General features: G+C 48.3%; 1 protein-coding gene and 1 pseudogene across 1 annotated transcript in view; one reads left to right on the top strand and one right to left on the bottom strand.

Annotated features, from left to right (window-relative positions):
* Positions 1–2,872: 2,872 nt before the first annotated feature.
* Positions 2,873–7,570, top strand: LOC149274969 (uncharacterized; annotated as a pseudogene).
* LOC149274968 (uncharacterized) overlaps positions 6,535–27,320 on the bottom strand; it is a 29,313-nt gene continuing 8,527 nt past the window's right edge. Inside the window, exons 5-17 of the mRNA XM_089505039.1 lie at positions 14,505–14,583; positions 14,205–14,260; positions 13,850–13,901; positions 13,721–13,771; positions 13,528–13,592; positions 12,939–13,014; positions 11,589–11,644; positions 11,433–11,514; positions 9,494–9,627; positions 9,264–9,393; positions 8,974–9,143; positions 8,789–8,872; positions 6,535–8,682 (exon numbers count right to left, since the gene is read on the bottom strand). Of these exons, the coding sequence (XP_089361165.1) occupies positions 8,794–8,872; positions 8,974–9,143; positions 9,264–9,393; positions 9,494–9,627; positions 11,433–11,514; positions 11,589–11,644; positions 12,939–13,014; positions 13,528–13,592; positions 13,721–13,771; positions 13,850–13,901; positions 14,205–14,260; positions 14,505–14,583 (1,030 nt within the window). The 3' untranslated portion in view covers positions 6,535–8,682; positions 8,789–8,793. The remainder of the gene's footprint in view (positions 8,683–8,788; positions 8,873–8,973; positions 9,144–9,263; positions 9,394–9,493; positions 9,628–11,432; positions 11,515–11,588; positions 11,645–12,938; positions 13,015–13,527; positions 13,593–13,720; positions 13,772–13,849; positions 13,902–14,204; positions 14,261–14,504; positions 14,584–27,320) is intronic.

Here is a 27,320-nt window from a genome sequence, read left to right as displayed (position 1 = left end):
TGGCCAACGTCCGACAGACACTGACCAAAGAGCTGCGATGGAGGAGCTACAAAGGCCTAGTAATGTTATGTCTAGGCATCTCCAGGTCCTCCAGGGCAACTCTGTGGCCAACGTCCGACAGACACTGACCAAAGAGCTACAATGGAGGAGCTACAAAGGCCTAGTAATGTTCTGTCTAGGCATCTCCAGGTCCTCCAGGGCAACTCTGTGGCCAACGTCCGACAGACACTGACCAAAGAGCTGCGATGGAGGAGCTACAAAGGCCTAGTAATGTTCTGTCTAGGCATCTCCAGGTCCTCCAGGGCAACTCTGTGGCCAACGTCCGACAGACACTGACCAAAGAGCTGCGATGGAGGAGCTACAAAGGCCTAGTAATGATCTGTCTAGGCATCTCCAGGTCCTCCAGGGCAACTCTGTGGCCAACGTCTGACAGACACTGACCAAAGAGCTACGATGGAGGAGCTACAAAGGCCTAGTAATGTTCTGTCTAGGCATCTCCAGGTCCTCCAGGGCAACTCTGTGGCCAACGTCCGACAGACACTGACCAAAGAGCTACAATGGAGGAGCTACAAAGGCCTAGTAATGTTCTGTCTAGGCATCTCCAGGTCCTCCAGGGCAACTCTGTGGCCAACGTCCGACAGACACTGACCAAAGAGCTGCGATGGAGGAGCTACAAAGGCCTAGTAATGTTATGTCTAGGCATCTCCAGGTCCTCCAGGGCAACTCTGTGGCCAACGTCCGACAGACACTGACCAAAGAGCTGCGATGGAGGAGCTACAAAGGCCTAGTAATGTTATGTCTAGGCATCTCCAGGTCCTCCAGGGCAACTCTGTGGCCAACGTCCGACAGACACTGACCAAAGAGCTGCGATGGAGGAGCTACAAAGGCCTAGTAATGTTATGTCTAGGCATCTCCAGGTCCTCCAGGGCAACTCTGTGGCCAACGTCCGACAGACACTGACCAAAGAGCTACAATGGAGGAGCTATAAAGGCCTAGTAATGTTCTGTCTAGGCATCTCCAGGTCCTCCAGGGCAACTCTGTGGCCAACGTCCGACAGACACTGACCAAAGAGCTGCGATGGAGGAGCTACAAAGGCCTAGTAATGTTATGTCTAGGCATCTCCAGGTCCTCCAGGGCAACTCTGTGGCCAACGTCCGACAGACACTGACCAAAGAGCTGCGATGGAGGAGCTACAAAGGCCTAGTAATGTTCTGTCTAGGCATCTCCAGGTCCTCCAGGGCAACTCTGTGGCCAACGTCCGACAGACCCTGACCAAAGAGCTGCGATGGAGGAGCTACAAAGGCCTAGTAATGTTATGTCTAGGCATCTCCAGGTCCTCCAGGGCAACTCTGTGGCCAACGTCCGACAGACACTGACCAAAGAGCTACAATGGAGGAGCTATAAAGGCCTAGTAATGTTCCGTCTAGGCATCTCCAGGTCCTCCAGGGCAACTCTGTGGCCAACGTCCGACAGACACTGACCAAAGAGCTACAATGGAGGAGCTACAAAGGCCTAGTAATGTTATGTCTAGGCATCTCCAGGTCCTCCAGGGCAACTCTGTGGCCAACGTCCGACAGACACTGACCAAAGAGCTGCGATGGAGGAGCTACAAAGGCCTAGTAATGTTCTGTCTAGGCATCTCCAGGTCCTCCAGGGCAACTCTGTGGCCAACGTCCGACAGACACTGACCAAAGAGCTGCGATGGAGGAGCTACAAAGGCCTAGTAATGTTCTGTCTAGGCATCTCCAGGTCCTCCAGGGCAACTCTGTGGCCAACGTCCGACAGACACTGACCAAAGAGCTACAATGGAGGAGCTACAAAGGCCTAGTAATGTTATGTCTAGGCATCTCCAGGTCCTCCAGGGCAACTCTGTGGCCAACGTCCGACAGACACTGACCAAAGAGCTGCGATGGAGGAGCTACAAAGGCCTAGTAATGTTCTGTCTAGGCATCTCCAGGTCCTCCAGGGCAACTCTGTGGCCAATGTCCGACAGACACTGACCAAAGAGCTGCGATGGAGGAGGTACAAAGGCCTAGTAATGTTCTGTCTAGGCATCTCCAGGTCCTCCAGGGCAACTCTGTGGCCAACGTCCGACAGACACTGACCAAAGAGCTGCGATGGAGGAGCTACAAAGGCCTAGTAATGTTCTGTCTAGGCATCTCCAGGTCCTCCAAGGCAACTCTGTGGCCAATCTCTGCCAGAGGTGGGTCATAGAATCACTCTGGTGGGCCACCAATTCTGGCTGGTGCTGACCATCTGGCTCTGTGTCCCTGTAACTGGGTTCGCATGTCTTCACTGGTGTTTTCCCATGGCACTGATGGGATTTTTAGTTCTGTGAGATATTTAGGCTTTTCTGTCAGAAAAGTGCCACAACAAACTACAAATCCCAGGATCACATAGGATGGAGCTGTGGCAGCTAAAGCAGTGTCCAAGGGCATCATTTCTGCACACACACACACCCCATGAGAGGCTTCTCAGCCTGGCTGCCATCCCTTGAAGGTAAATCTCAATGTGCACTTGAGCATATGGGGTTTTAAGTCCACGGTGGACCCTAATAAATAATAAATAAATAAAAGTTTTATTTATATACCGCAGCCTTCCATAGATCAGGGCGGTTTACAACAATGAAAAATACATAAATCAACAAATCCCGCGCAAACAATACATCAAAATAAATAATAAAAACAATGAAAAAGGTAAAACCCCAGTTAGCCCTTCCTCATGGCCACGGAAGAGGAGGGAGGCCCTAAAAGATGTTCATGGGGGGAATGCTTGATGAAATAAGAAGGTCTTTAAATCCTTCTTGAATTGGGCCAGGGAGGTAGTCGAGCGGAGCTCAGTGGGCAGCGTATTCCAGAGGGCCGGGGCGGCGATGGAGAACGTCCGCTTGGTAACGGAAGAAAGCCTAGCCCCTGGCACCTTCAGGAGTTGCTGCCCAGATGTTCTGAGGGTGCGGGACGGAATATATGGGGAGAGGCGGTCCTTCAAGTATCCTGGACCCAAGCCATTTAGGGCTTTTGACCCTGGAGCAAACCCCCGCGGCATCCAACCAGGGTCCACTGGAAATGTGTGGGTACAGTATATAATGTTATTATCATTCTTGTTGCATTTATTTCTGTCTCTGATTGTCCCGGTTTCTCTTCTGCTTTCCCCATTAATTGGGAGAAATAGAGGGTTTGCAATGGAAGGAAGCTGAGGACGAAGGAGGAAAAGGACAGAGAAACTGGGGCATTCTTAAAAGCAGCTGAGAAAGTGGGAAGCTTTAGAGGGTTAGAAGAGAAAACACAGCCAAACGCACGGACACAGAAGTTACTACTCAACATATGGGTTTATTATTAGAAAAGTCATTAAAACAAAGGTACAGTAATAACTGCTATAACAAAAGGCTAGCAGTCTAAACATTAAAAGCTACACTAAATACAAATGCTACTATAACCCTAACCCTAACCTATGCAATAATAAGAATAATCATCACAACAACAATAAAAGAACAATACACTAATGCAATACTTCAAATATGGTAATACTTTTAAAAACTATAAGAGCAGTAGGCCTTTTGGGCTCTGCAGCCTCCTCCGCCGCCTCCTCCATTCATGGGAGTCTGGCCTGATTTTGCTGGCCTTGTCCCATGGGAGCTAGTTCCTGCCATTCTCTGGAGGTGGCCAGGCGGAAGGAAGCAAGGAAGGAAGGAAGGGCAAGGACATTTCCTCCTGACACTGGAGCTGCCTGGGCAGAGAGGAATGTGTGCCCTTTCCATTTGCCTCTGGCTCCCAGTCCTGGATCTGGGGTCCTCCTCTTCCATGGGAAAGGCACTGGAGGGAGAGGGGAGGAGGAAGGGGAGGAGAGGGGAAAGGGGAAGAAGGGAAAGGGAAGGGGAAAGTGAAAAGGGGAAGAGGGGAAAGGGAAGAGGGGAAGGAGAAGAAGGGAGGAAGGAAAAAGAGAAGGAAAGAGGGAGGTAAGGGAGAGAAGGAAGGAAAGAAAGAGGGAAAGAAGAAAGCAAGGAAGAGGCAAGGAAGGAAAGAAAGAAAGAGTGGAGGGAGGGAAGGAGGGAGGGAGGGAAGAAAGAAATAGTTGAGAAAGGAAGGAAGGGAAGGAAGGAAGAAATAGTTGAGGAAAGAAGGACGGGAAGAAAGATATAGGGAAGGGAGGAAGAGAGAAGCAGGAAAAGGAAGGAAGGAAAGAGGGAAGGAAAGAAAGGGAGGAAGGGAGAAAGGAAGCAAGGGAGGAATTAAGTAGGGAAGGAATGAAGGCAGTAGAAAGAAAGAAAGGGAGGGAGGGTGGGAAGAGGGAAGAAAAGGAAGGAAGGAAAGAGGGAAGGAATAATGTAAAGAAAGAAGGGAAGGAAGGAAGGGAAGCAAGGAGGGACGGAGGGAGGGATGAAAGGAAGGAAAGAAAGAAGGAAGGGAAGGAAGAAACCAAGGAAAGAAAGAAGGAAGCAAGCAAGGAGAGAGAGGGGGAGAGAAAGAAAAGGTAGGGAAGGAAGGAAGCAAACGAGGGAGGGAGGAAAGGAGGAAGGGGGAATGGAGGCAGTAGAAAGGGAGGGAGGATGGGAAGGGAGGAAAGAAGAAAGGGAAGGAAGGAAAGATGGAAGGAAGGCGGTAGGTAGGGAGGGAAGTGGGAAGGAAGGAAAGAGGGAAGAAAGGAAGTAAGTAGAAAGGAAGGATGGAGGGAAGGCATGTTGGAAGAGAAGGAAGGGAAGGAAGAAAGTAGGGAGGAAGGAAGGAAGGAAAGAAGCAAGGAGGGAGGGAGGGAAAAGAGAAGCAAGGAAAGGAAGGAAGGGAGGAGGGAAGGAAGAAAGGAAGGTGGTAGGAAGGGAGGGAGGGAGGATGGGAAGAGGGATGGGAGAAAGGAAGGAAGGAAGCAGGGAAAGAGGGAGGGAAGGAAGGGGAGAAGAAGAAGGAAGGAGGGAGAGAAGTAAGGAAGCAGGGAAGGAAGGAGGGAGGGAGGGAAGCAAGGAAAGGAAGGAAGGTAGCAAAGAAGGGAAGGAGGAAGGAAGGAAGGTGGTAGAAAGGAAGGGAGGGAGGAAAGATGGAAGAAGGAATCATAGAATCATAGAATCATAGAGTTGGAAGAGACCACTAGGGCCATCCAGTCCAACCCCCTGCCATGCAGGAAATCCAAATCAAAGCATCCCTGACAGATGGCCATCCAGCCTCTGTTTAAAGACCTCCAAGGAAGGAGACTCTATCACCCTCCGAGGAAGGAGTGTCTTCCACTGTTGAACAGCCCTTACTCTCAGGAAGTCCCTCCTAATGTTGAGCTGGAATCTCTTTTCCTGCAGCTTCCATCCATTACTCCATTGGGTCCTGTTCTCTGGAGCAGCAGAAAACAAGCTTGCTCCCTCCTCAATATGACATCCCTTCAGATACTTAAACAGGGCTATCATATCACCTCTTAACCTTCTCTTCTCCAGGCTAAACATCCCCAGCTCCCTAAGTCTTTCCTCATAGGGCTCCATGGTTTCCAGACCCTTCACCATTTTAGTTATCCTCCTTTGGACACATGGCTCCAGTTTCTCAATGTCCTTTTTGAATTGTGGCGCCCAGAACTGGACACAGGATTATTCCAGGTGGGGCCTGACCAAAGCAGAATAGAGGCACTATGACTTCCCTTGATCTAGACACTATACTTCTATTGATGCAGCCTAGAATCGCATTGGCCTTTTTAGCAGCCGCATCGCACTGTTGACTGATGTTCAACTTGTGGTCTACTTGGACTCCCAGATCCCTTTCACACGTAGTTTCATTCAGCCGGGTGTCACCCATGATCCTATATCTGTGCATTTCATTTCTCCACCCTAAGTGCAGTACCTTACATTTCTCCATGTTGAATTTCATTTTGTTAGCTTTGGCCCAGCTTTCAAGTCTATTCAGGTCATTTTGAATTTTGATAGAGTTGGAAGAGACCACAAGAAAGGCCCTGATCCAACCCAGCCCCATTCTGCTATGCAGGAACTCTCAATCACAGCATCCCATTGACAGATGGCCGTCCAGCCTCTGTTTAAAGACCTCCAAGGAAGGAGACTCCACTCCACTCTGAGGAAGGAGTGCATTCCACTGTCGAACAGCCCTTACTGTCATGAAGTTCCTCCTAATGTTCAGGTGGAATCTCTTTTCCTGTAGCTTGCATCCATTGTTCCGGGTCCCGTTCTCTGGAGCAGCAGAAAACAAGCTTGCTCCCTCCTCAATATGACATCCTTTCAAATATTTAAACAGGGCGATCATATCACCTCTTAACCTTCTTTTCTCCAGGCTAAACATCCCCAGCTCCCTCAGTCTCTCCTCATAGGGCTTCATGGTTTCCAGACCCTTCACCATTTTTGTCACCCTCCTTTGGACACATGGCTCCAGTTTCTCAATGTCCTTTTTGAATTGTGGCGCCCAGAACTGGACACAATATTATTCCAGGTGGGGCCTGACCAGAGCAGAATAGAGGCACTATGACTTCCCTTGATCTAGACACTATATTTCTATTGATGCAGCCTAGAATTGCATTGGCCTTTTTAGCTGCCGCATCACACTGTTCACTCATGTTCAACTTGTGGTCTACTTGGACTCCTAGATCCCTTTCACACGTAGTTTCATTCAGCCATGTGTCCCCCATATTCCTATATCTGTGCATTTCATTTTTCTGCCCTAAGTGCAATACCTTACATTTCTCCGTGTTGAATTTCATTTTGTTAGCTTTGGCCCAGCTTTCAAGTCTATTCAGGTCATTTTGAATCTTGATCCTGTCCTCTGGAGTATTAGCTATTCCTCCTAGTTTGGTGTCATCTGCAAATTTGATAAGTATGCTCCCAATTCTGTCAAGGAAGGAAAGAGGGAAGGAATGATGGAAAGAAAGAAGGGCAGAAAGGAAGGAAGGAAGGAAGAAAAGAAAGAGGGAGGGAGGGAGGGAGGGAGGGAAGAGAGAAGCAAGGAAAGGAAGGAAGGAAAGAAAGAAGGGAGGGAGAAAGGGAGGAAGGAAAGAAGAAGGGAAGTTGCTAGAAAGGGAGGGAGGATGGGAAGTGGGTCGGAAGAAGGGTAAGGAAAGTAGGTAAGAAGGAAGGAATGATGGAAAGAAAGAAGGAAAGGAAGGAAGGAAGGAAGGAAGGAAGGAAGGAAGGAAGGAAGGAAGGCAGTAGAAAGGGAAGAAGGGAAGGAGGATGGGAAGAGAGAAGGGAGGAAAGCAGAAAGGAAAAGAAGGGAGGGAGGATGGATGGAAAGAGAGAAGGGAGGAAGGAAGGGAAGAAAGAGGGAAGGAATGATGGAAAGAAAGAAGGAAGCAAGGAAGACAAAAAGGGAAGAAGGAGGGAAGGAGGGAGGGAAGGAAGGAAGGAAGGAAGGCCATAGAAAGGAAGGGAGGAAGGGAAGAGAGAAGGGGAGGAAGGAAAGAAAGAAAGAAAGAAAGCGGGAAGGAAGAAGGGAAGGGAAGGAAGAAACGAAGGGATAGGAAGGAGGGAAGGAGTGATGAAAGAAGGAAGGAAGCAAGGAAGAGAGGAAGGAAGGAAGGAAGGATGGAAGGTGGTAGAAAGGGAGGAAGGAAGGGAAGAAAGGAAGGAAATAGAAAGTATGGAGGGAAGGAAATTTGAAAGAAAGAAGGGAAGGGAGGGAAGGAAGGAAGGAAGGAAGGAAGGAAGGAAGGAAGGAAGGAAGGCAGGCAGGCGGTAAAAAGGAAGGTAGAGAGGAAGAGTGAAGAAGGAAAGAAGGGATGGAGGAAAGCAAGGAAGGAGTGAAGGCAGGAAGCAAAAAGGAAAGAAGGAATGAGGGGAGGAAGGGAGAGTGGAGAGGGAGAAAGAAAGAAGGAACGAAGGAAAGGAAGGAAAGAAGGAAAGAAAGAAAGATGGAAAGAAAAAAAAGGAGGAAATGAAGAAGGAAGGAAGGAGAAAGAAAGCTGGAAGGCAAAGAAAGGGAAGGAAGGAGGGAGGGAAGAAAGAAGAAAGAAGGAAAGGAAAAAGGAAAGGAAAAGGAAGGAAGGAAGTATAAGGGAGGAAAGAGAAAGAGGAGAAAGAAGAGGAGGAAAGACAGGAAAGAGGAGGAAGGAGAGCCGGGGAAGAAGGAGATGAAGGGGAAGAGGGAAAGGAAAGGAAGGGGAGGAATGAGGGAAAGGAAAGGGAGGGGGGGAAAGGGGAAGGAAAGAGGGAAAGGAAAGAAGAAAAGGAAAGAGGGGGAGGAGAGAGGGGAAGGAAAGGGGAGCAATGGGAGGAAGCAGGTGTTTCGGGGAGCCCATACAACTGACCAGTAGTGTCAGGAAGGGGATGGTGAGCAGAGGCTGCTGGGAGATGTAGTCCTCTCTTCCTTCCTCCCTCTGGCTTCCTTGGCAGAGTGGGAATTTGATGCCAGCCAGCGCTCAAAGAACCCAGCTGGACTCTGGGAGTTGAAGCCCCAGAGCTCCATCCAGACGGGGCTTTGGCTGCTAGCGCTCACTGCCACTGGAACCTGGGACTGGCGGCTTGGCCTTGATGAGACATTTTAACCCTAGGGGGAACCGGGATTGTCCCGCCCCAATGGGGAAATGTCCGCACCCAGCGTCTGAGTGGCAGCAGCGTGGGAAGGCCACATGATGGCATCCTTGTCTTCACCCAGAACAGCAGGGAGTCATCAGGGGAGTCTTCTGGGACTTCTCAGGCCTCGACCAGAGGCTGGGAATGGAGGTCATTTCGGGTGGAGGCACAGCGCAGGTGGAAGCGATGGTCGTTCAGTCCTACGGGGGGGAAGGAGAGATGCCTTTTATTCGTGAGTCTTCCCTTTTAAAGGGAAACCCATCCCCCAGACAGAGAGAGAGAGAGACAGAAGGAACCCAGACTCACGGCATTCATAGGTAGAGCTTGGCCTTCATGAGGTACACCAGGTCCAGCCTCTGGAGCAGGATTGCCAAGATATCAATTGCTTCCCTGGAAGAAAGAGAGAGGGGACAGAAAAGAGGGTTGGTTTGTATCCCTGCATCCAGCCCACTGGCCACTCCTGCCCCAGCCCTGCCTTGCAGCCAACTGACCCTGGGATCAGGCCCGCTTTGGCCTTCTCGGTGGTCCCATGCTCCTTGGATTGGTAGTGGCTGACCAAGACGTTGGCCAGGGTCACGAAGTGGAACGGCAGCCAGTACTTCAGGTCCTGGATGTTGCTGTGCTCCTTTACAATGGCCCTGATCCCTCTGAGCGCCTTCAGCTGAGGAGAGAAGCAGGTTTTCTGGTAAACAACCCGGAAGGCGGGAGGGTCACCCACAGATGGGAAACTACCTTGGGTTTCCTGCCTTGCGGATGAGCCATGCGAGGGTCAGACCCTTACCTTGGCCAAAGGGAGTTCCTCGCTGTCATGATTCTGAAATTCATTTATTTTGATGATGAACGCATTCATGCAGGTGTCGAGGTTGCACCGGGGTAAAGCCAAGACATCATACATGAGCTCATCGCAGGCCCTAGAGAAAGGGAAGGAGAGCCAGTGGCATCCCTGCCTGACCCCCAGACCTCCGGGGGGGGGGGGAAATGGGGTGCTCTCGGGAGGGGGAAGCCACCTACGTTTCTTTCGATTTCAGGAAATGATGTAGCAACAAGTCCAAATGGCTGGCTGCCATGGTCTCTGCCAGCGCCGCCTTCATTTCTCTGGAGGAAGTGAGGTAGGTCTGGCACAACAGATGTACTTTCTCCTCTGTCTGTCAGGAGGGGAAAAGACAGCAAGGAAAAGGAGGTGACTCCCGCTTGCTGCCGTATGTGACAAGCCTTGGGCACGTGTCCTGCCTTCCTTCCTATGAGGCCTGCTCTTTAATGTGGGTTTTGGGTTGGATAACTTTAAAAAGGAAAAAAACCTATTGTCTCTCAAAGGTTTTAATGCTCATTTCGGTTTCCACGCTTACCTTTGGTCTCAGAAAGACAAGCTGCATAAAGAATTCCCAGACCATTATATTAGGAAGCCACTGCAGAGGACTTGGAGGAAGTGCCAAAGCAAACTGTTTCCCAAAACCCCAAAGCGGGTGTCCAGCCCTGCGGCAGTTTTAATGAGAGGAGCCTAACTTCCAAAACATGGCTGACTTGTAATAAAGAAGTGTTAACAAAAACCCCAATGAAGGAATATAGCAAATCAAAACCAGAGAGGAATTAGCTGAAGAGGGGATCCTCTGTCCCTGGTTTCCTTACAGACAGTTAACAGAGAGGTTCAGAATGGACCCGAAATGAGAGGGTTTTGAAGAGACAAGTTTGGCGTTTGAAGATTTAACAAAAACAGGATATAAAAAATAATAGCCAGATTATATAAAATTTTACTAAAATTAGAGCAAGAGCAGGAAGGAATACAAGATAACATGAACAAATGGACTCAAAACATGGGACATACTATTAAACCTGAAGATTGGGAAAGACTAGGGAATAAATATCTAAAATAGTTGTACATGCAAAGAAATTTTTATAAGCTATATTTTAGGTTCCACCCAAAGAATTGCTAAAATGTCAAAAAATAGAAAAGATACATGTTGGAAATGTGTTAAAGATAAGGGTCCGTTAAACCACGGATGGTGGCAATGTCCGACAACTAAAACATTCTGGAAAGAAGTAGACAAAAGCAATGAATTGATCTTCAATATCAGTTTCCCCATGAACCCAGGACTATATTGCCTCAATATGAATCAGGGAGAAGAAAAGCAATTTGGGAAGAGACCTTGGAGAATCGGCCGCAAGATTAATCATAGCGAAAAACTGGGCACCAAAAGATAGCCTTCAAACAAAGGATTGGCAGAGATGTATGAGATGGAAAATCTGCAAGCTCTTGCCAAGAAGATTGGAAGGAGGCAGTCCAGGATTGGGAGGGAAATTGGAAAGATGCAATAATAGTAATAATAATAATAATAATAATAATAATAATAATAATAATGGACTAATGATGAAGAAAGGAAACACGGAGAAGGGAAATCTAGGAAAGAGGAATGAAGGACATGCAAAACAGGATAGAAGATGGGATGAATATATTCTAGTATGGGGAGAGTAGAGAAGAGGGGAAAGAAGGGAAAGGGGAAGAGGAAGAGAAGAGAAGGAGATCAAGGGAGCAGAAAGGTGGAAGGGAGAGATGAAGGAGAGAGAAAAGATCTTGAGAGAGACACAAGAAGAACGAAGGGAGAGAGATTGATAGGAAAGGTGAGAAAGTATGTGAGAACGCAGAAAAGGTAAAAAGGGAGAAGGATCTGAGTAAGTATGAAAAGGGTCTGGAGGATGTGAGAAGAAGGCCAGAGGAAGTAGGAAAGAGCTTTCAAGGAGGATATAAAGGTAAGAGTAGGGTTCAGAAAGACTGAGGAGGTGAATGATGGGTAGAAGGAATTAAGGAAGGAGAAGGAAGGGGAAGGAGAGGAAAGAGATGAGCAGAAGAAGAGCAGGTGAGACAGAAATGTAGGCAGAAGACCAAAGAGGAAAGGAGTGGGAAAAGAGAAATAAGCCAATGTTTCTTGAAGGGTCTCCTTCCTTCCTTCCTTACCAGGGGAGTGCCACTATCATTCCCATGAAACTCCTGACCAGTGGGCTGTTCATCAGAGCTTCTCTCCTGAGGTTCTGGGACCCTGAAACGGAGCAGGAAAAGGCCATGAGACAAATGCACCGCTGGTCTTTCGGCCCTTTGGACAGAAGACCTTACCTGTCTGCCCTGGGCCCAGGATCAGCTTCTATGGGACAAGGACCGGCACTTGAATCCTAGAAACAAACAGAGGGGGAGAGATGTGAGAGGGAGATCATGGGGTACAAGGGGGTCTTCTTGGGGTGGCCCTTTTGTTACCTATGAGTTCTTCAGAGTTCTTTAGGGTGGAACAATAAAATGCACAAATATAGACTCATAGAGTTGGAAGAGACCCCAAGAAGGGCCCTGACCCAGTCCAATCCCATTCTTCTGCCATGCAGGAACTCATCATCAAAGCATCCCCATTGACAGATGGCCATCCAGTCTCTGCTTAAAAACCTCCAAGGAAGGAGACTCCATCCAAATCTCCATTGATGGAGTCTGTTCCACTGTCAAACAGCTCTTACTGTCAGGATGGTCCTCCTAATGTTGAGATGGAATTTCCTTTCCTGTAGTTTGCATCCACTGTAGTCTCTGAAGCAGCAGAAAACAAGCTTGCTCCCTCCTCAACATGACATCCCTTCCAATATTTAAATAGGATGGGAGACACCTGGCTTAAGGGGACTTATACCTGTGAAAGGCATCTAGGAGTTCTAGATTAGACCACAAGTTGAATGTGAGTCTACAGTGCGACGCAGCAGCTAAAAAGGCCAATGCGATTTTAGGCTGCATCAATAGAAGTATAGTCTCTAGATCAAGAGAAGTCATAGTGCCACTCTATTCTGCTTCGGTCAAGCTCCACCTGGAATAGCCCTGTGTCCAGTTCTGGGCAAAATAATTCAAGAAGGACATTGAGAAATTGGAGCCATGTGTCCAAAGGAGGGAAAGGGTCTGGAAACCATGAAGCCCTCTGAGGAGAGACTTAAGGTGCTGGGGATGTTTAGCCTGGAGAAGAGCAGGTGAAGAGGTGATATGACAGTCCTGTTTAAATATTAAAGGGATGCCCTGCTGAAGAGGGAGCAAGCTTGTTTTCTGCTGCTCCAGAGAATAGGACCCGATGCAGCAAGGGAGGCAAGGTACAGGAAAAGGGATTCCAGATCAACATTAGGAGTAGTAAGGGCTGTTTGACAGTGGAAGACACTCCTTCCTGAGAGATTGTGGTGAAGTCTGTTTACTTAGAGGTCTTCAAACAGAGGCTGCATGGCCAGCTCTCTGTCAATGGGCCTGCTTTGATAGAGAGTTCCTGCATGGCAGAAGAAGGGGGTTGGACTGGATCAAGGCCCTTGGGTTCTATGACTCCCCTCCTCCCCATCTTTTCCTTTCTCTGCGGCCCCCATTGGAGCTTCCTTCACTTCATGGTCATCGTATCAAGATGAAAGAAGAATAGATTTGGACAGAAAAGGGGGGAGAAAGGGGGGACTCTTTAATTACCGTCAAAGAGGAAATACTCTCTAGTACAAGCGTCTCAGGGATGGTCTCTGCATGGGTCACCTGTGGTTGTGGTGAACTGAAATAGGGACAGGAAAAGCATATCATCATCATCATCATTATCCCTCAGTCACAGTAACAAGGAAGGAAAGAAAGAAAGAAAGAAAGAGGGAAGGAAGGAAGGAAGGAAGGAAGGAAGGAAGGAAGAAGGAGAGAAGGAAGAAAGGAGGGTGGGAGAGAGAGAAGGGTTCAAGGAAAAGAAAGGAAGGGAAGGGGAAAGGAAGAAAAAGAATGAGGGAGAGAGGGAGGAAAGAGGTGGAAAAGAAAGGGAGGGGAAAAGGAGGAATGAAAGGAAGGAGCAAGGTAAAAAAGGAAGGAAAAGAGGAAGGAGGGGAAGGAAAGGGGAAGGAAGGAAACAAGGAAAGTAAGAAAAAGGAAGCAAAGAAAGAAGGAAGGAAAGAAGGAGGGGATGGGGAATGATAGAAGGGAAGGAAGGAAGGAAGGAAGGAAGGAAGGAAGGAAAAAGACCATGAAATAACCGGGGCCAGAATGAAGTTCTGGAAAAGCCGCTTGGGGGGACATAAGGACTCACCTGTCTGAAGCGGGTGTAGGATTAGGCTCTGCTTCTGCAGGACAGGGATCATGGCTGCCCAAATCCTATAGATAAAGAGAAGTGAAAGAGAGACCATGGGACACAAGGGGGTGGCCTTGGGCTGGCCCTGACCCTAAAAGTCTCCCCCCCAGTTTCCCCCTTTTGTTACCCATGAGCCCAAAGAGTTATTCACCTTCTCCCCATCTTTTCCTTTCCCTGTGGCTTCCATCTCTTCATCGTTTTCCTAGCAAGGAAAAAGAAGAATGAGTTTGGACAGTCCTCCAATAAAGAGGGAAAAGGGGGAAAGGACTTTATTAATTACCATCAAAGAGGGAAGGCTCTCTGCCTCAAGCATCTCAGGAATCCCCTCCAAACTGAAACACAGACAGGAATAGGATATCATCATCACCATCATCATCATCATCATCACCTCTCAGTCCCAGTAGGAAGAAAGAGGGAAAGAAGGAAGGGAAGGGAAGGGAAGGGAAGGGAAGGGAAGGGAAGGGAGAAGGATGGAAGGGAAAGGGAAAGCAATACGGAAGGAAGGAAAGACAAAAAAACAAAGGAAAGAAAGAAAGGAAAAGAGCATGGAACAAAGTGGAAAGACCACTTGCGGAGACTTCTTCATGCGCCGGTCATTCAGTCCCCATCCAGGACCCAAACGGAGAAGACCTTACCTGTCAGACCTGGACCCAAGATCAGCCTCTGCAGGACAGCCATCGCTCTCCGAATCCTACAAAAGAAGGAGAGAAGTGAAGGAGAGTCCATGGGCCACAAAGGGATGCTCTTGGGTTGGCCTTGAGCCTAAAAACCGTTCCCTAAAAAGGGGGAGAAGGGAGACGCGTCCGCCCCCAGTTTTTCCCTTTTGTTACCCATGAGTTGAAAGGTCTATTCCCCTGCCATCCTATGAAGATAAAAGAAGGATGAATTTGGGCAGGAAAGGGGAGGAAAAGAGAAGGATGCCTATCTTTCCTTACCGTTAAAGAGATACAACTCCGTGATGCAAGTGACTCAGGGATGTCCTCGTCAATATAGCTGACCTTGACTTCTGGGAGACTGAGAGAGGGACAGGAGAAGGAGATTGGTATTATTATTGACCATAAGGATACTATTATTTCCTTGCCAATACAGAAACCCCTCTGGCCCAGAGAGAAGTATGGGGGAATATTTGCCCACAGAGAAACCATTCTGGCCCATAGAGAATCACTGGGGAATATTTGCCCCTAGAGAAACCATTCTGGCCCATAGAGACTCACTGGGGAATATTTGCCCCTAGAGAAACCATTCTGGCCCATAGAGAATCACTGGGGAACATTTGCCCATAAAGAAACGTTTCTGGCCCATAGAGAATCCCTGGGGAATATTTGCCCCTAGAGAAACCATTCTGGCCCATAGAGACTCACTGGGGAATATTTGCCCCTAGAGAAACCATTCTGCCCCATAGAGAATCCCTGGGGAATATCTGCCCATAGAGAAACCATTCTGCCCCATAGAGAATCCCTGGGGAATATCTGCCCATAGAGAAACCATTCTGGCCCATAGAGAATCCCTGGGGAATATTTGCCCATAGAGAAACCATTCTGGCCCATACAGAATCCCTGGGGAATATTTGCCCCTAGAGAAACCATTCTGGCCCATAGAGAATCACTGGCGAATATTTGCCCACAGAGAAACCATTCTGGCCCATAGAGAATCCCTGGGGAATATTTGCCCCTAGAGAAACCATTCTGGCCCATAGAGACTCACTGGGGAATATTTGCCCACAGAGAAACCATTCTGGCCCATAGAGAATCCCTGGGGAATATTTGCCCCTAGAGAAACCATTCTGGCCCATAGAGAATCCCTGGGGAATATTTGCCCACAGAGAAACCATTCTGGCCCATAGAGAATCCCTGGGGAATATTTGCCCCTAGAGAAACCATTCTGGCCCATAGAGAATCCCTGGGGAATATTTGCCCACAGAGAAACCATTCTGGCCCATAGAGAATCCCTGGGGAATATTTGCCCATAGAGAAACCATTCTGGCCCATAGAGAATCACTGGGGAATATTTGCCCCTACAGAAACCATTCTGGCCCATAGAGAATCACTGGGGAATATTTGCCCCTAGAGAAACCATTCTGGCCCATAGAGACTCACTGGGGAATATTTACCCCTAGAGAAACCATTCTGGCCCATAGAGAATCACTGGGGAATATTTGCCCCTAGAGAAACCATTCTGGCCCATAGAGAATCACTGGGGAATATTTGCCCCTAGAGAAACCATTCTGGCCCATAGAGAATCCCTGGGGAATATTTGCCCCTAGAGGAACCATTCTGGCCCATAGAGAACCACTGGGGAATATTTGCCCCTAGAGAAATCATTCTGGCCCATAGAGAATCCCTGGGGAATATTTGCCCATAGAGAAACCATTCTGGCCCATACAGAATCCCTGGGGAATATTTGCCCCTAGAGAAACCATTCTGCCCCATAGAGAATCCCTGGGGAATATTTGTCCATAGAGAAACCATTCTGGCCCATAGAGAATCCCTGGGGAATATTTGCCCCTTGAGAAACCATTCTGGCCCATAGAGAATCCCTGGGGAATATTTGCCCCTTGAGAAACCATTCTGGCCCATAGAGAATCCCTGGGGAATATTTGCCCACAGAGAAACCATTCTGGCCCATAGAGAATCCCTGGGGAATATTTGCCCACAGAGAAACCATTCTGGCCCATAGAGAATCACTGGGGAATATTTGCCCCTTGAGAAACCATTCTGGCCCATAGAGAATCCCTGGGGAATATTTGCCCACAGAGAAACCATTCTGGCCCATAGAGAATCCCTGGGGAATATTTGTCCATAGAGAAACCATTCTGGCCCATAGAGAATCCCTGGGGAATATTTGCCCCTTGAGAAACCATTCTGGCCCATAGAGAATCCCTGGGGAATATTTGCCCCTTGAGAAACCATTCTGGCCCATACAGAATCCCTGGGGAATATTTGCCCACAGAGAAACCATTCTGGCCCATAGAGAATCCCTGGGGAATATTTGCCCCTAGAGAAACCATTCTGGCCCACACAGAACCACTGGGGAATATTTGCCCACAGAGAAACCATTCTGGCCCATACAGAATCCCTGGGGAATATTTGCCCCTAGAGAAACCATTCTGGCCCACACAGAACCACTGGGGAATATTTGCCCACAGAGAAACCATTCTGGCCCATACAGAATCCCTGGGGAATATTTGCCCCTAGAGAAACCATTCTGGCCCATACAGAATCCCTGGGGAATATTTGCCCACAGAGAAACCATTCTGGCCCATACAGAATCCCTGGGGAATATTTGCCCCTAGAGAAACCATTCTGGCCCACACAGAACCACTGGGGAATATTTGCCCCTAGAGAAACCATTCTGGCCCATAGAGAATCCCTGGGGAATATTTGTCCATAGAGAAACCATTCTGGCCCATAGAGAACCACTGGGGAATATTTGTCCATAGAGAAACCATTCTGGCCCATAGAGAATCCCTGGGGAATATTTGCCCACAGAGAAACCATTCTGGCCCATAGAGAATCCCTGGGGAATATTTGCCCCTTGAGAAACCATTCTGGACCATAGAGAATCCCTGGGGAATATTTGCCCACAGAGAAACCATTCTGGCCCATAGAGAACCACTGGGGAATATTTGCCCCTAGAGAAACCATTCTGGCCCATAGAGAACCACTGGGGAATATTTGCCCACAGAGAAACCATTCTGGCCCACACAGAACCACTGGGGAATATTTGCCCCTAGAGAAACCATTCTGGCCCATAGAGAACCACTGGGGAATATTAGCCCACAGAGAAACCATTCTGGCCCATAGAGAACCACTGGGGAATATTTGCCCACAGAGAAACCATTCTGGCCCACACAGAACCACTGGGGAATATTTGCCCCTAGAGAAACCATTCTGGCCCATAGAAAACCACTGGGGAATATTTGCCCCTAGAGAAACCATTCTGTCCCCTAGAGAATCACTGGGGAATATTTGCCCCTAGAGAAACCATTCTGCCCCAGAGAGAATCCCTGGGGAATATTTGCCCACAGAGAAACCATTCTGGCCCATAGAGAATCCCTGGGGGATATTTGCCCCTAGACAAACCATTCTGGCCCATAGAGAATCCCTGGGGAATATTTGCCCACAGAGAAACCATTCTGGCCCATAGAGAACCACTGGGGAATATTTGCCCCTAGAGAAACCATTCTGGCCCATACAGAATCCCTGGGGAATATTTGCCCATAGAGAAACCATTCTGGCCCATAGAGAATCCCTGGGGAATATTTGCCCACAGAGAAACCATTCTGGCCCATAGAGAACCACTGGGGAATATTTGCCCCTAGAGAAACCATTCTGGCCCATAGAGAACCACTGGGGAATATTTGCCCACAGAGAAACCATTCTGGCCCATAGAGAACCACTGGGGAATATTTGCCCCTAGAGAAACCATTCTGGCCCATAGAGAATCCCTGGGGAATATTAGCCCACAGAGAAACCATTCTGGCCCATAGAGAATCACAGGGGAAAATTTGCCCACAGAGAAACCATTCTGGCCCATAGAGAACCACTGGGGAATATTTGCCCATAGAGAAACCATTCTGGCCCATAGAGAATCCCTGGGGAATATTTGCCCCTAGAGAAACCATTCTTGCCCATAGAGAATCACAGGGGAATATTTGCCCATAGAGAAACCATTCTGGCCCATAGAGAATCACTGGGGAATATTTCCCCCTAGAGAAACCATTCTGGCCCATAGAGAATCACTGGGGAATATTTGCCCCTTGAGAAACCATTCTGGCCCATAGAGAATCCCTGGGGAATATTTGCCGATAGAGAAACCATTCTGGCCCATAGAGAATCACTGGGGAATATTTGCCCCTAGAGAAACAATTCTGCCCCATAGAGAATCCCTGGGGAATATTTGCCCCTAAAGAAACCATTCTGGCCCATAGAGAATCCCTGGGGAATATTTGCCCCTAGAGAAACCATTCTGGCCCATACAGAATCCCTGGGGAATATTTGCCCCTAGAAAAACCATTCTGGCCCATAGAGAATCACTGGGGAATATTTGCCCACAGAGAAACCATTCTGGCCCATAGAGAATCCCTGGGGAATATTTGCCCACAGAGAAACCATTCTGCCCATACAGAATCCCTGGGGAATATTTGGCCCTAGAGAAACCATTCTGGCCCATACAGAATCCCTGGGGAATATTTGCCCACAGAGAAACCATTCTGGCCCATAGAGAATCCCTGGGGAATATTTGCCCCTAGAGAAACCATTCTGGCCCATAGAGAATCCCTGGGGAATATTTGCCCCTAGAGAAACCATTCTGGCCCATAGAGAATCCCTGGGGAATATTTGCCCACAGAGAAACCATTCTGGCCCATAGAGAATCCCTGGGGAATATTTGCCCTCAGAGAAACCATTCTGGCCCATAGAGAATCACTGGGGAATATTTGTCCATAGAGAAACCATACTGCCCCATAGAGAATCCCTGGGGAATATTTGCCCCTAGAGAAACCATTCTGGCCCCTAGAGAATCCTTGGGGAATATTTGCCCATAGAGAAACCATTCTGGCCCATAGAGAATCCCTGGGGAATATTTGCCCCTAGAGAAACCATTCTGGCCCATAGAGAATCCCTGGGGAATATTTGCCCATAAAGAAACCATTCTGGCTCATAGAGAATCCCTGGGGAATATTTGCCCCTAGAGAAACCATTCTGGCCCCTAGAGAATCCTTGGGGAATATTTGCCCCTAGAGAAACCATTCTGGCCCATAGAGAATCCCTGGGGAATATTTGCCCCTAGAGAAACCATTCTGGCCCATAGAGAATCCCTGGGGAATATTTGCCCATAAAGAAACCATTCTGGCCCATAGAGAATCCCTGGGGAATATTTGCCCCTAGAGAAACCATTCTGGCCCATAGAGAACCACTGGGGAAAATTTGCCCACAGAGAAACCATTCTGGCCCATAGAGTCTCACTGGGGAATATTTGCCCCTAGAGAAACCATTCTGGCCCATAGAGAATCCCTGGGGAATATTTGCCCCTAGAGAAACCATTCTGGCCCATAGAGAATCCCTGGGGAATATTTGCCCATAGAGAAACCATTCTGGCCCATAGAGAATCCCTGGGGAATATTTGCCCACAGAGAAACCATTCTGGCCCATAGAGAATCCCTGGGGAATATTTGCCCACAGAGAAACCATTCTGGCCCATAGAGAATCCCTGGGGAATATTTGCCCCTAGAGAAACCATTCTGGCCCATAGAGAATCCCTGGGGAATATTTGCCCACAGAGAAACCATTCTGGCCCATAGAGAATCCCTGGGGAATATTTGCCCCTAGAGAAACCATTCTGGCCCATAGAGAATCCCTGGGGAATATTTGCCCCTAGAGAAACCATTCTGGCCCATAGAGAATCCCTGGGGAATATTTGCCCCTAGAGAAACCATTCTGGCCCATAGAGAATCCCTGGGGAATATTTGCCCATAAAGAAACCATTCTGGCTCATAGAGAATCCCTGGGGAATATTTGCCCCTAGAGAAACCATTCTGGCCCATAGAGAATCCCTGGGGAATATTTGCCCATAAAGAAACCATTCTGGCTCATAGAGAATCCCTGGGGAATATTTGCCCCTAGAGAAACCATTCTGGCCCATAGAGAATCCCTGGGGAATATTTGCCCACAGAGAAACCATTCTGGCCCATAGAGAATCCCTGGGGAATATTTGCCCCTAGAGAAACCATTCTGGCCCATAGAGAATCCCTGGGGAATATTTGCCCCTAGAGAAACCATTCTGGCCCATAGAGAATCCCTGGGGAATATTTGCCCACAGAGAAACCATTCTGGCCCATAGAGAATCCCTGGGGAATATTTGCCCATAAAGAAACCATTCTGGCTCATAGAGAATCCCTGGGGAATATTTGCCCATAGAGAAACCATTCTGGCCCATAGAGAATCCCTGGGGAATATTTGCCCCTAGAGAAACCATTCTGGCCCATAAAGAATCCCTGGGGAATATTTGCCCACAGAGAAACCATTCTGGCCCATAGAGAATCCCTGGGGAATATTTGCCCCTAGAGAAACCATTCTGGCCCATAAAGAATCCCTGGGGAATATTTGCCCACAGAGAAACCATTCTGGCCCATAGAGAATCCCTGGGGAATATTTGCCCCTAGAGAAACCATTCTGGCCCATAGAGAATCCCTGGGGAATATTTGCCCCTAGAGAAACCATTCTGGCCCATAGAGAATCCCTGGGGAATATTTGCCCCTAGAGAAACCATTCTGGCCCATAGAGAATCCCTGGGGAATATTTGCCCATAAAGAAACCATTCTGGCTCATAGAGAATCCCTGGGGAATATTTGCCCCTAGAGAAACCATTCTGGCCCATAGAGAATCCCTGGGGAATATTTGCCCATAAAGAAACCATTCTGGCTCATAGAGAATCCCTGGGGAATATTTGCCCCTAGAGAAACCATTCTGGCCCATAGAGAATCACTGGGGAATATTTGCCCCTAAAGAAACCATTCTGGCCCATAGAGAATCACTGGGGAATATTTGCCCCTAGAGAAACCATTCTGGCCCATAGAGAATCCCTGGGGAATATTTGCCCACAGAGAAACCATTCTGGCCCATAGAGAATCCCTGGGGAATATTTGCCCCTAGAGAAACCATTCTGGCCCATAGAGAATCCCTGGGGAATATATGCCCAAAGAGAAACCATTCTGGACCATAGAGAATCCCTGGGGAATATTTGCCCATAGAGAAACCATTCTGGCCCATAGAGAATCCCTGGGGAATATTTGCCCATAGAGAAACCATACTGGCCCATACAGAACCACTCAGGAATATTTGCCCACAGAGAAACCATTCTGGCCCATAGAGAATCCCTGGGGAATATTGGCCCCTAGAGAAACCATTCTGGCCCATAGAGAAACACTGGGGAATTATTTGCCCAGAGAGAAACCATTCTGGCCCATAGAGAATCCCTGGGGAATATTTGCCCACAGAGAAACCATTCTGGCCCATAGAGAATCCCTGGGGAATATTTGCCCCTAGAGAAACCATTCTGCCCCATAGAGAATCCCTGGGGAATATTAGCCCAGAGAGAAACCATTGTGGCCCATAGAGAATCCCTGGGGAATATTTGCCCACAGAGAAACCATTCTGCCCCATAGAGAATCCCTGGGGAATATTTGCCCCTAGAGAAACCATTCTGGCCCATAGAGAACCACTGGGGAATATTTGCCCACAGAGAAACCATTCTGGCCCACACAGAACCACTGGGGAATATTTGCCCCTAGAGAAACCATTCTGGCCCATAGAGAACCACTGGGGAATATTAGCCCACAGAGAAACCATTCTGGCCCATAGAGAACCACTGGGGAATATTTGCCCACAGAGAAACCATTCTGGCCCACACAGAACCACTGGGGAATATTTGCCCCTAGAGAAACCATTCTGGCCCATAGAAAACCACTGGGGAATATTTGCCCCTAGAGAAACCATTCTGTCCCCTAGAGAATCACTGGGGAATATTTGCCCCTAGAGAAACCATTCTGCCCCAGAGAGAATCCCTGGGGAATATTTGCCCACAGAGAAACCATTCTGGCCCATAGAGAATCCCTGGGGGATATTTGCCCCTAGACAAACCATTCTGGCCCATAGAGAATCCCTGGGGAATATTTGCCCACAGAGAAACCATTCTGGCCCATAGAGAACCACTGGGGAATATTTGCCCCTAGAGAAACCATTCTGGCCCATACAGAATCCCTGGGGAATATTTGCCCATAGAGAAACCATTCTGGCCCATAGAGAATCCCTGGGGAATATTTGCCCACAGAGAAACCATTCTGGCCCATAGAGAACCACTGGGGAATATTTGCCCCTAGAGAAACCATTCTGGCCCATAGAGAACCACTGGGGAATATTTGCCCACAGAGAAACCATTCTGGCCCATAGAGAACCACTGGGGAATATTTGCCCCTAGAGAAACCATTCTGGCCCATAGAGAATCCCTGGGGAATATTAGCCCACAGAGAAACCATTCTGGCCCATAGAGAATCACAGGGGAAAATTTGCCCACAGAGAAACCATTCTGGCCCATAGAGAACCACTGGGGAATATTTGCCCATAGAGAAACCATTCTGGCCCATAGAGAATCCCTGGGGAATATTTGCCCCTAGAGAAACCATTCTTGCCCATAGAGAATCACAGGGGAATATTTGCCCATAGAGAAACCATTCTGGCCCATAGAGAATCACTGGGGAATATTTCCCCCTAGAGAAACCATTCTGGCCCATAGAGAATCACTGGGGAATATTTGCCCCTTGAGAAACCATTCTGGCCCATAGAGAATCCCTGGGGAATATTTGCCGATAGAGAAACCATTCTGGCCCATAGAGAATCACTGGGGAATATTTGCCCCTAGAGAAACAATTCTGCCCCATAGAGAATCCCTGGGGAATATTTGCCCCTAAAGAAACCATTCTGGCCCATAGAGAATCCCTGGGGAATATTTGCCCCTAGAGAAACCATTCTGGCCCATACAGAATCCCTGGGGAATATTTGCCCCTAGAAAAACCATTCTGGCCCATAGAGAATCACTGGGGAATATTTGCCCACAGAGAAACCATTCTGGCCCATAGAGAATCCCTGGGGAATATTTGCCCACAGAGAAACCATTCTGCCCATACAGAATCCCTGGGGAATATTTGGCCCTAGAGAAACCATTCTGGCCCATACAGAATCCCTGGGGAATATTTGCCCACAGAGAAACCATTCTGGCCCATAGAGAATCCCTGGGGAATATTTGCCCCTAGAGAAACCATTCTGGCCCATAGAGAATCCCTGGGGAATATTTGCCCCTAGAGAAACCATTCTGGCCCATAGAGAATCCCTGGGGAATATTTGCCCACAGAGAAACCATTCTGGCCCATAGAGAATCCCTGGGGAATATTTGCCCTCAGAGAAACCATTCTGGCCCATAGAGAATCACTGGGGAATATTTGTCCATAGAGAAACCATACTGCCCCATAGAGAATCCCTGGGGAATATTTGCCCCTAGAGAAACCATTCTGGCCCCTAGAGAATCCTTGGGGAATATTTGCCCATAGAGAAACCATTCTGGCCCATAGAGAATCCCTGGGGAATATTTGCCCCTAGAGAAACCATTCTGGCCCATAGAGAATCCCTGGGGAATATTTGCCCATAAAGAAACCATTCTGGCTCATAGAGAATCCCTGGGGAATATTTGCCCCTAGAGAAACCATTCTGGCCCCTAGAGAATCCTTGGGGAATATTTGCCCCTAGAGAAACCATTCTGGCCCATAGAGAATCCCTGGGGAATATTTGCCCCTAGAGAAACCATTCTGGCCCATAGAGAATCCCTGGGGAATATTTGCCCATAAAGAAACCATTCTGGCCCATAGAGAATCCCTGGGGAATATTTGCCCCTAGAGAAACCATTCTGGCCCATAGAGAACCACTGGGGAAAATTTGCCCACAGAGAAACCATTCTGGCCCATAGAGTCTCACTGGGGAATATTTGCCCCTAGAGAAACCATTCTGGCCCATAGAGAATCCCTGGGGAATATTTGCCCCTAGAGAAACCATTCTGGCCCATAGAGAATCCCTGGGGAATATTTGCCCATAGAGAAACCATTCTGGCCCATAGAGAATCCCTGGGGAATATTTGCCCACAGAGAAACCATTCTGGCCCATAGAGAATCCCTGGGGAATATTTGCCCACAGAGAAACCATTCTGGCCCATAGAGAATCCCTGGGGAATATTTGCCCCTAGAGAAACCATTCTGGCCCATAGAGAATCCCTGGGGAATATTTGCCCACAGAGAAACCATTCTGGCCCATAGAGAATCCCTGGGGAATATTTGCCCCTAGAGAAACCATTCTGGCCCATAGAGAATCCCTGGGGAATATTTGCCCCTAGAGAAACCATTCTGGCCCATAGAGAATCCCTGGGGAATATTTGCCCCTAGAGAAACCATTCTGGCCCATAGAGAATCCCTGGGGAATATTTGCCCATAAAGAAACCATTCTGGCTCATAGAGAATCCCTGGGGAATATTTGCCCCTAGAGAAACCATTCTGGCCCATAGAGAATCCCTGGGGAATATTTGCCCATAAAGAAACCATTCTGGCTCATAGAGAATCCCTGGGGAATATTTGCCCCTAGAGAAACCATTCTGGCCCATAGAGAATCCCTGGGGAATATTTGCCCACAGAGAAACCATTCTGGCCCATAGAGAATCCCTGGGGAATATTTGCCCCTAGAGAAACCATTCTGGCCCATAGAGAATCCCTGGGGAATATTTGCCCCTAGAGAAACCATTCTGGCCCATAGAGAATCCCTGGGGAATATTTGCCCACAGAGAAACCATTCTGGCCCATAGAGAATCCCTGGGGAATATTTGCCCATAAAGAAACCATTCTGGCTCATAGAGAATCCCTGGGGAATATATGCCCACAGAGAAACCATTCTGGCCCATAGAGAATCCCTGGGGAATATTTGCCCCTAGAGAAACCATTCTGGCCCATAAAGAATCCCTGGGGAATATTTGCCCACAGAGAAACCATTCTGGCCCATAGAGAATCCCTGGGGAATATTTGCCCCTAGAGAAACCATTCTGGCCCATAGAGAATCCCTGGGGAATATTTGCCCCTAGAGAAACCATTCTGGCCCATAGAGAATCCCTGGGGAATATTTGCCCCTAGAGAAACCATTCTGGCCCATAGAGAATCCCTGGGGAATATTTGCCCATAAAGAAACCATTCTGGCTCATAGAGAATCCCTGGGGAATATTTGCCCCTAGAGAAACCATTCTGGCCCATAGAGAATCCCTGGGGAATATTTGCCCATAAAGAAACCATTCTGGCTCATAGAGAATCCCTGGGGAATATTTGCCCCTAGAGAAACCATTCTGGCCCATAGAGAATCACTGGGGAATATTTGCCCCTAAAGAAACCATTCTGGCCCATAGAGAATCACTGGGGAATATTTGCCCCTAGAGAAACCATTCTGGCCCATAGAGAATCCCTGGGGAATATTTGCCCACAGAGAAACCATTCTGGCCCATAGAGAATCCCTGGGGAATATTTGCCCCTAGAGAAACCATTCTGGCCCATAGAGAATCCCTGGGGAATATATGCCCAAAGAGAAACCATTCTGGACCATAGAGAATCCCTGGGGAATATTTGCCCATAGAGAAACCATTCTGGCCCATAGAGAATCCCTGGGGAATATTTGCCCATAGAGAAACCATACTGGCCCATACAGAACCACTCAGGAATATTTGCCCACAGAGAAACCATTCTGGCCCATAGAGAATCCCTGGGGAATATTGGCCCCTAGAGAAACCATTCTGGCCCATAGAGAAACACTGGGGAATTATTTGCCCAGAGAGAAACCATTCTGGCCCATAGAGAATCCCTGGGGAATATTTGCCCACAGAGAAACCATTCTGGCCCATAGAGAATCCCTGGGGAATATTTGCCCCTAGAGAAACCATTCTGCCCCATAGAGAATCCCTGGGGAATATTAGCCCAGAGAGAAACCATTGTGGCCCATAGAGAATCCCTGGGGAATATTTGCCCACAGAGAAACCATTCTGCCCCATAGAGAATCCCTGGGGAATATTTGCCCCTAGAGAAACCATTCTGGCCCATAGAGAATCCCTGGGGAATATTTGCCCACAGAGAAACCATTCTGGCCCATAGAGAATCCCTGGGGAATATTTGCCCCTAGAAAAACCATTCTGGCCCATAGAAAATCCCTGGGGAATATTTGCCCACAGAGAAACAATTCTGGCCCATAGAGAATCCCTGGGGAATATTTGCCCACAGAGAAACCATTCTGGCCCATAGAGAATCCCTGGGGAATATTTGCCCGTAGAGAAACCATTCTGGCCCATAGAGAATCCCTGGGGAATATTTGCCCACAGAGAAACCATTCTGGCCCATAGAGAATCCCTGGGGAATATTTGCCCCTAGAGAAACCATTCTGCCCCATAGAGAATCCCTGGGGAATATTAGCCCAGAGAGAAACCATTGTGGCCCATAGAGAATCCCTGGGGAATATTTGCCCGTAGAGAAACCATTCTGGCCCATAGAGAATCCCTGGGGAATATTTGCCCACAGAGAAACCATTCTGGCCCATAGAGAATCCCTGGGGAATATTTGCCCCTAGAGAAACCATTCTGGCCCATAGAGAATCCCTGGGGAATATTTGCCCATAAAGAAACCATTCTGGCTCATAGAGAATCCCTGGGGAATATTTGCCCCTAGAGAAACCATTCTGGCCCATAGAGAATCACTGGGGAATATTTGCCCCTAAAGAAACCATTCTGGCCCATAGAGAATCACTGGGGAATATTTGCCCCTAGAGAAACCATTCTGGCCCATAGAGAATCCCTGGGGAATATTTGCCCACAGAGAAACCATTCTGGCCCATAGAGAATCCCTGGGGAATATTTGCCCCTAGAGAAACCATTCTGGCCCATAGAGAATCACTGGGGAATATTTGCCCACAGAGAAACCATTCTGGCCCATAGAGAATCCCTGGGGAATATTTGCCCCTAGAGAAACCATTCTGGCCCATAGAGAATCCCTGGGGAATATATGCCCAAAGAGAAACCATTCTGGACCATAGAGAATCCCTGGGGAATATTTGCCCATAGAGAAACCATTCTGGCCCATAGAGAATCCCTGGGGAATATTTGCCCATAGAGAAACCATACTGGCCCATACA

The sequence above is a fragment of the Sceloporus occidentalis genome, unplaced genomic scaffold (assembly GCF_023333645.1).
Source record: "Sceloporus occidentalis isolate IW3139 unplaced genomic scaffold, rSceOcc1.0.p SCAF_307, whole genome shotgun sequence".
Taxonomy (NCBI): domain Eukaryota; kingdom Metazoa; phylum Chordata; class Lepidosauria; order Squamata; family Phrynosomatidae; genus Sceloporus; species Sceloporus occidentalis.
The sequence above is the reverse complement of the archived record's forward strand: the minus strand, read 5'-3'. Positions and strand labels throughout refer to the sequence as shown.